Genomic DNA, 8,998 nt, shown 5'->3' with positions numbered 1-8,998 from the left:
CAAACTCGTTGCATACTAATAACACTTGATGTGCTACGTGGTTTAGCATGCACAAGGTGCTTTCAAACCACCACTTTCACCTACAAGAGATTTTGACCTATTCAACATTGTTTCTTAATCTTATTCGCTGCGCTGAAGTCAATTTGATCGACAATAGAAAACATATTTATATTAGCAACAAGTCCCAAAAATCTTTCTAAATGGAAAGATAAAAAAGTAAGCAGAATTAAGCATTTCTTTAATCGAGATTAAGCAGAAACAGCTAAGCCAAATCTAGCGGTCGGGGATGCCATCAATCAACAAGGGTCCAGGTCATGTCCCCCTCGAAGATCCAGTGGCACACCTCGATCTCGCCGGGCTTCCCACCGAGCGCGACGAACGCGCCATGGTTGGGGCTCCAGTCGGACGTGTCGAGGTGGCAGATGGCCACGCCGTGGTTGATCCTCCGGTTGGAGTCCACGTCCAGGATGTCGGCCTCGTACAGCCTGACGCGCGGCACCGAGTGGCAGTAGTACACCAGGTACGGGAACAGGCTCTGGTGGCACGACACGGACCGGGTCACGCCGCCGCCGGCGACGCCCGTGATCTTGCCCAGCCGGACGTCCCGGCCGCTGCCCGCCGTCGACTCCGTGCTGCGCACCGCGATGTTGCTGCTGCCCAGCATCTCCACCGCGAAGTCCACCATGTCCTCCGCCGACGTCGCGCACCGCTTCGTCTCGCCACGGCTCGGCGCGCGCGCGCACTCGGCCACCGTCGACGCCACCACCTGCCGCATCGCCGTGCCCGGCGGCGCGCCGAACAGCGCCGACACGGCGCCCTCCTCGAACGGTATCTTCGCGGCGATGTCCCTCGGCAGGAACGCGCGGTGCGGCAACTTGTCGGCGATGTCCGGCATTGGCATTCGGTTGCCCGTCATGAGGTCGCGCTCCCGGAAGAACTTCCCTGGCCCCGGCGACCACTTCGGCAGCCGATGTCCGGTAGCCTCTACCCCCGCAGCTGTCTTGGACACCTCCATCTTGGACATGTTCTGGTACTCCTTGAACTCGACGCCTTCGTTGGAGTACGCTTTGAACGTCGTGTTGTCGCCGGAGTAATGCGTGAACCCGATGCGGTGGTTGGGGTTGGAGCCCTGGCCGTAGCCCTTGAACGACACGCTCCCGGGGTTAGTCGACTTGCCGTAGCTGTCGAAGCCGGCCTCCGCGCCGTTGGCGTTGCTCGCGTAGGACGTGAAGCTATCGTCGCCAATGTTGGCCGCGTCCCTGTACCCCTTGAAGTCGTCGACGGCGGCGTTGCTGCCGGAGGCGTAGCTACGGAACGTGTTCTCGGGGGCGTTCCCGTCGAGGCCGTAGGACGCGAACGTGTCGTTGAGGCCGTTCGCCTTCTCGCCGTAGTTGATGAAGCCGGAGGCGACCGTGTTGGAGTTGTTGCCGTAGGTCTTGAAGGACTCGGCGGCGGCGTTCGCGGCCTTGCCGTAGCTTGTGAAGCCCTCCACGCCGGAGTTGGCGTCCTGCGCGTACGCCGTGAACTCGTGCGCTCGCCCGTTGCCGCCGGAGTCGTAGGTGGCGAAGGTCGCCGCCACCGTGTTGGTCTGCCCGGCGTACCCGGCGAACTCCCCGGCACCACCGGTGGCGCCGGTGGTGTACGAGCTGAAGCTGGACGTCCCGACGTTGCCCCCCGCCTCGTAGTTGGTGAAGGAGTCGTTCCGCCCCAGCGAGCCCTTGCCGTAGCGCTTGAACGAGTCGACTGGGCCGCTCTTCCCGCTCGAGTACGCCGCGAACTGGTCTGCGCCGCCTCCGCCGCTGTTTCCGTAGCTGCTGAAGTTGCCGTTCTCGTAGTTCTTGAACGGCGCCGCGGAGCCGGCGCCACCGCCGGAGGAGGCGGTGCCCGCTGCGCCGTCCTCCACGGACGAGGACGACGCCGACCAGGACGCCGCGGGGGTCGAGGGGCAGAGCAGCGACGCCGCCGCGCAGAAGTCGCGGATGCGGGAGGCCAGCTTCCCCGCGGAGGCGAGGGTGGAGAACGCGGCGGCGTCGGGGGCCGAGAGCGGGGAGAGCTTGGCGAAGAAGAAGGCCGGGTGCGGGCGGTTGCTGCGCACCTTCCGGTTCCAGTACCGGATGAACGCCGCCTTCGCCGTGAACGGATTCACCGGCGGCATCGACCACGCCGGTATGATCCGTGGCAAGCCTCGTGGTAGCGCCGGCACGGGCGGTGCCGGAGGAGCGGACGGGGAGGCGGCGTTTGACGACGGTGAAGGTGAAGGTAGTGGCATTGCCCGAGCCAGATGGCAGAGTTGCAGCAGAATGGTGATGGTCAGGAGGAGGTGAGCGCAGCGAGGGGACGCCATTGTTGTTGCAAGTTGTTGCCAGGGGTTTGGAAGCGAGGAGTTGCGATGTAGAGGGAGATTTATAGGAGTGGATAAGTTCGGAGGGAGGGAGAAGGGGCGTGATGTGTGAAATAGGTGAGCGAGTTTGGGACGTGGTAGCGCTGGAATTCGTACCGGCACACTGATGCCATGCAATTTTTTTCTGCATTGGAGGAATCAGAAATCAGAAGAGATGTTGTTACTCTGTTCAGACTAGGGTGTTTGGAAGACGGGCTAAATTTTAGCCCCTGTCACATCGTATGTTTGGATATTAATTAGGAATATTAAATGTAGTTTAATTACAAAACTAATTGCACAACCCCTAGGCTAAATCGTGAGACGAATCTATTAAGCCTAATTAGTCCATGATTTGACAATGTGGTGCTACGGTAATCATTCGCTAATGATGGATTAATTAGGCTTAATAGATTCGTCTCGTGATTTAGCCTAGGGATTCTGCTATTAGTTTTGTAATTAGCTCATATTTAATCCTCCTAATTAGTATCCGAACATCCGACGTGACCGGGCTAAAGTTTAGCCCTATATCCAAACACCCTCAGCTTGGGCATTCGAATTTGCAGTCTGCATGGTGAACGCATGAACCTGCTCTTAGAGTCGCGGGCTTCGTGGAGTTGGCTTGAGGATTATTTGCACGGTTAAGCAGAAGTCCAATCTGTGAGAGTAGATGGGTAAGCGTTCTCACCTTCCTTAAGAGGCTGCATAAGTATATCGATAAGATTCAAGAACAGTTCTTGACATGGCTTTACATAGTAAGGATACAATCTGTGATTGATTATCATACGTGCACTAATATTGATACAATGATGCAGGACTACTATCTATAGCCGGAAGTGAGCCTAGCTCAACTGGTTAAGCTAGGTTTAAGCCCTCTCTAGCTTGAATTTGGATGCCTATTTTCTTCTTCTTAATGAAAAAACCGTCCAGTTCCTCCTAGGTTGGTTCTAATTAGGACTACTATCTATAGCTATGACAGGATCAACATGGTTTATTACCTGAAGAAGATATTCTCTTAACACTCCCCTCAATCACAACGTATCATATTGATATTGTTCCCACAATTGTTCTAATAGCTTGATCACTGGTAGATAGAAAATGTTCTCTTTCTCAAACAAAGTGGTATCCACCCCAATATGTTTGTTTCTGGCATGAAAGATTAAATTAGCTGAGATGTAGGTGCACAAATATTATCACGCCAGATGCGTGCCACTTTTGGACTTTGAACACCTAACTAACCGAGCAAGGTTTGTACCCACATAACTTCAACTGTTGCATACGAGATGGTTAAACTGTGGGGGTTTTTTTCTTGTGACCCTGCTATAAGATTTAATCCCAAATAGATGGCAATACCGCATATTAGTTTCATGTTATTTGTCCATCTCGTCCAATTTGCATTAGAGGAAGCGCTGGCAAAGGTGGAGGGAGACCTTTCGGTCTTCAACCCATAACTCAAGGTATACTGAAGACACAGTAGTATTCTTTTAGCAGATGTCCAATGTTGTATGGTAGCCAGGTAGGTGCATACAATTTGTTTTCCTGGAACAAGTGCACGTAAAATTTGACATACTTTGTTCACCGAAAAAGCAAGATTGTCTCGTTAAAGTCAGATAGCTTTTTGACATACGTGGCAGTGTCTTCTGGGCCAAGTGGACCTCCAAGATTGGTCCCATAGCTTTTTTGCTTATGGAGAGGGGTCTGGAGTTCATCCCTATCACGATCATGATCAGAGCGGAGTGCGAAAACTGAAAAGTAATAAGCAGCTTTGGCCGTCAGCTAGCCATGCTATAATACTAAGCTTAAGCTATGCAGCCAAAAATCCTTAATTTGTTCAGTCAGCTTTTGCACGCACGAACATACTCAACCTAATTTCGCAACAAAAAATAAAAGAATTGCATACTCAACCTAACGATGAACAATGGCCAACCACAAGAACAGAGCACTGACGAAGATCCTTTATTCAGTTCCAGCACACATGGAGAGTAGAGGCAAACTAGCTTGGACATTTGGTGCTGCCGTCCCGTCTTCGCGGACTCTAACCAAATCGATGAACAATAACCAACCACAACACCAAATCAAGAAAGAAACCATCGACTTGCATCGTGACGGATCCGTCGTCGCTCTACTACTTGTCACCGTACTTGTCCTTGAGATAGCCGATGAACTCGTACACCTTCTCCGGCGGGTGCAGGCTCCTGGCAACGCTCTCCCTCTCGCCGCACCGCTCCCCCCACGCCGCCAGTCTCGGGCACACCTCCTCGACGCTGAACTCCCCGAGGCGCCCGTAGCCGAGGAACCACGCCGCGAACGGGACGATGGCGAGGTCGACGAACCCGAACGCCTCGCCGGCGAGGTAGGGCTTGTCCCCGAGCTCGGCCTCCAGGATCCGCAGGGCCTCCACCATCTCCCTCCGCGCCTGCAGCTGCAGCTCCGACCCCGCCTTGCGCTTCCACAGCCGGGTCCCGCACTCGAACACCTTCCAGTCCGCGTAGTCCGCCCAGAACCTGGCGTGCGCGCGCGCGTGCGGATCGGAGGGGAGCAGGGCGGGGGTCTCCGGGAACGCCTCGTCGAGGTATTGGAGGATGACGAGGGACTCGCAGACGGGGCGGCCGCCGTGGAGGAGCACGGGGACCTTCTTGTGGACGGGGTTGGCGCGGAGGAGGAGGTCGCCCTTGTTGGAGAGGTCCTGCTCCAGGGGCTCGTACGCCAGGCCTTTCTCCGCCAGCGCGATGCGGCAGCGCTGCGCGAACGGGCTCACCCACAAGTCCAGCAGCTGCAGACCCTCCTCCTTCTCCCCCGCCATTGCTGATTTGCTTTGTGGTGTCTTGTTTCTCGTCTTGGTGTGACCGTGTGGAGAAAGGCTCGAATTTATAGGGAAGGGGAGGCCGGAAAAGAGCTTGGCTCAAGTGTCACGGCTTGCGTCACGAATTGCCTCTGAGATCGTGCAAGTGCACAACGGATTATTAGTGCCTACAACGTTAGACAGCAGCCGCACCGGCCACAGAGGATCAGGGTCCGGGCAGCGGGATGCCATAGAGGCTGACGCCAGCGTTCCAACGCAGCTGCTGCAGTCGCTGATCGGGCTAACGTAACGGGCTGTTTGCATACGAGGTGCTAAACTTTGTCACATCGGATATTCGAATGCTAATTAGGAGTAAACATAAGCTAATTATAAAACTAATTGCAGAACCTTGTGCTAATTCGCGAGACGAATCTATTAAGCCTAATTAATCCATCATTAGCAAATGGTTACTGTAGCACCACATTGTCAAATCATGGACTAATTAGGCTTAATAGATTCGTCTCGTGAATTATACTCCATCTGTGCAATTAGTTTTGTAATTAGCTTATATTTAGTACTGCTAATTAGCATCCAAACATCCGATGTGCAGGTGTTAAACTTTAATAGGGTGTTCCCAAACACCCCCTAAGTTCAACCATCGGTCGCGCGCAGCGCTCGTCGCGACCGATGCGCGGTCGGCGCACGTGGGTGGGCCCGCCCGATAACTGTTCACGCGCTGTGTCTTCTCTATCCTTCTCCTCTCCCGTCCCGTTCTCCTTTCCTTCTCTTTTCCCCACCTGATCCTGTAGGATCATCTGCTGATCTGCGCGTGGGAGGGGGTGGCGCTGGCCACGGACGCGCAGAGGCCCACGCGTGGCGGCAGGCGGCGAGCGACGCGCCGTGTGCTGGACGCTGCGCCTCGGCAGGCTAGGGTCCGCTATAGAGGCTCAGGTTGTCCGCACCGGGAACCGCTAAACAACGATACACAGGGGGTGTTTGGATCCTGGAGCTAAAGTTTAGTCCGTGTCACGTTGAATATTCGGATGCTAATTAGGAGGACTAAACATGAGCTAATTGCAAAACTAATTGCAGAACTCCTAGGCTAAATCGCGAGACGAATCTATTAAGCCTAATTAATCCATCATTAGCAAATGTTTACTGTAGCACCATATTGTCAAATTATGGACTAATTAGGTTTAATAGATTCGTCTCGCGATTTAGCCTAGGGGTTGTGAAATTGATTTTGTAATTAGCCTATGTTTAATACTCCTAATTAGTGTCAAACATTCGATGTGATAGGGGCTAAAATTTAGCTCGGGGATCCAAACACCCCTACAGTGCTAAAATTTAGCACTATATTTTTAGCACACTTTTAGCACTTGAACATCTAAACAAGTGTGCTAAAAGTGGTGTGCTAAAGTTTAGCACACCCATTTTCATTAGCACATCCAAGGGGTGCTAAAGGGTGCTAATAGTGCTAAAAGTGATCCCCCTCTCCACTTTTTCACACAGTTTCCCCCCTCTCTCCCCTCCTGTGTAGGATCCCGCCGCCTGCCTCCTCCGATTGGCCACGCTGCCTCCGCCGGCCCTACCTCCTCCGCCCGACCTCGCGCCTCTGCCTGCCCGCGACACCGCCTCCGTCGGCCCCCCCTACTCCGCCTTCCTCGCCTCCTCCACCCGGCCCCGCCACCAACGCCAGGTACGAATCCGCCGCTCGTCTGTGGCGGGGAGGCACCTCCTCCTCAGCCATACGCGCCTCCGCTTCGACCGGCGTGCAGCACAGCGGCGACAAGCCCAGAATTGAACTCCCCGCGGTGTTTACCCTCTTCTCCAAGGCTGCTAAGATCGACGCCGCCTTCTTCATCGCCTCGTCTGGCGCGGTCTTCCTCCTCGGTTCGTTTGGCGGGTTCGGTGGTAGCATCGGGGACCTCTTTGGCGGTGGGGGCGGTGGAGGCGGCGGTTGGGGTGCGGGGGGCGATGGTGCCGGCGGCGGCGGTGGGGCCTTCTAGTCCAGCTTGTTCTCCTCCGGCGCGGCGAACGATTTGGAGCTTGCTTGATGTCTTGAGTGGAGTACAAGAGCAGAGGGGTATAAATATCTTTTATAAATCAATGTGCTAAAATTTAGCGTACTATCCAAACAGCTCTAGCTAAACTTTAGCACCCTCAGGGTGCTAAAGTTTAGCACTTGCTATCCAAACAGGGCCTTAACCGTTGAAGCGTCCCCACATAAGTAGAGACTAAATGTGTTGCAAATATCAGTCCCAGGAGGCTGATAGCACATTTATTCAACAGATAATTCAGTTACCCTACAACTCCCGAGGGAGTGGGTATGAAAGCCACGCAGCGATAAGAAGCAAATAAATAACAGCGGCTAACCAAGCAACTGCCTAAAGACAGCACTCAGGACTACACGGCAGCAGAAGCATCTTGCGAAGGCTAACACCACAGGCAGCGTTGGGTGCGGACACAACCTCCTACTCAAAGTCCTCGGCGACGAAGTCCGGGTCTTCCTCTGTAGCAACGAAGCAAGGGTGAGTACAAAAGTACTCAACAAGTCCAACTCCATCCACGGAGGGGGATACAATCAAGAATATGCACAGGATATAGCAAGGATAGGCTAAGGTTCATTTGCAATAAAGCTAGATTTTCCACACATGCACGGGTTCATTTTCCAAAAGAGTTTTGCAAAGCTTTTCCTTTAGTAACCGAAATATTGAGTGGGGTTGATCCTACATAAAGGATCCAAATTTTATTTCTATCGGACTCCCCGTCCGCCATAGCTCACGGCACAACTGCCGAACACTTCCAAAATCCAACACACACACCATGAAACCATCCATTCCCAAGTGCTAGTTATGTGACCAAGCCGTAACTTGTCCAATGCTGTGGACGCAGCTACCCGGATAGGTTTTAACTCTGCAGAGGTTGTACACTTTTCCCACAAGTAAGGTACCGTAGCACGATCACCTTAGTGCCGGTGCGGATCCTAACAAAGCCATTACCCACCTTAGCTAAGACTGACTAGTCCACACGGAAGCACCCAAGGGGTTAACGGCTCATCCATAAGGCCGTAACCGAAACCTAAGTGCCGGGGGGAAATATTAACGGCCCCCTAATGCACAGCTTGAAGAAGCAAACATGGAGGCCCAAGCCCACCAAAGTATGGCCAAGTCTCCGCCTCGACCGACCCTAGCGCCAGAACCGGGAACACCCGACCCCCCTCCGTAGGGTCTCCGCCTCGACCGACCGCGTTCCCAGGGTCGGGAGCCCCCAACCCCATATCACAAAAGTTCCGCCTCGCCCGACCCCGAGCGAAGGAGTCGGACACGCTAAGGCCCACGGGTCAGAATCCTCCTCGGATACGCTCCGCGTAGACAAGACAAATCCGGTGGGGCCCCCCGTCGGCCTCACCATAAATGCGCCGCAGAGAAGGCAGAGCGCAGGGCGACCGCGCCCCCCACGCGACCCGGCGCAAGTACCCGTGCACAACCATCCTGTATGAGCTACAGTACTAGCGGCCAGCTCCCATTCGTCACAAAGTACTCATGACCTGCGGCGACCGGAGCGGAGTAAGGGACAGCCCCGTCCTCGGGCTCCGCACGCCCTCGGGCCCCGCGCAAGCGGCAGTACAAGCGTGGAGCTCCCCCTCTACAAACCATCGTCAGAGCGGCGGTATCCACCGTCCTCCCTAACGGACGGCAAGGTGACGACGAAACCCCCTCATCATGATCTATCCTGATACCTACGAACGTTGAAGTAGCTACCTGCGAGGAGCTGCAACACTTGGCATCCGGCGGCGACCCCTTCGAGCATGCACGACGGCACGCGTTCAGGGTCGG

At 54.6% G+C, this 8,998-nt stretch overlaps 2 protein-coding genes across 2 annotated transcripts; both read right to left on the bottom strand.

The window, feature by feature from the left end:
* Positions 1-268: 268 nt before the first annotated feature.
* Positions 269-2,353, bottom strand: LOC101758179 (BURP domain-containing protein 14). Its single transcript, XM_004956544.2, has one exon. The coding sequence runs from the start codon at positions 2,342-2,344 to the stop codon at positions 293-295; it is 2,052 nt and encodes a 683-aa protein (XP_004956601.1). The 5' UTR covers positions 2,345-2,353; the 3' UTR covers positions 269-292.
* A 1,829-nt stretch (positions 2,354-4,182) lies between these two features.
* Positions 4,183-5,203, bottom strand: LOC101758588 (probable glutathione S-transferase GSTU1). The gene has a single exon (XM_004956545.3). The coding sequence runs from the start codon at positions 5,178-5,180 to the stop codon at positions 4,503-4,505; it is 678 nt and encodes a 225-aa protein (XP_004956602.1). The 5' UTR covers positions 5,181-5,203; the 3' UTR covers positions 4,183-4,502.
* Between the last annotated feature and the right edge of the window lie 3,795 nt (positions 5,204-8,998).

Source organism: Setaria italica, chromosome II, assembly GCF_000263155.2.
Source record: "Setaria italica strain Yugu1 chromosome II, Setaria_italica_v2.0, whole genome shotgun sequence".
In the NCBI taxonomy this organism is placed as follows: Eukaryota; Viridiplantae; Streptophyta; class Magnoliopsida; order Poales; family Poaceae; genus Setaria; species Setaria italica.
Note: the sequence above shows the minus strand (reverse complement) of the source record. Positions and strands in the feature narration are given on the sequence as shown.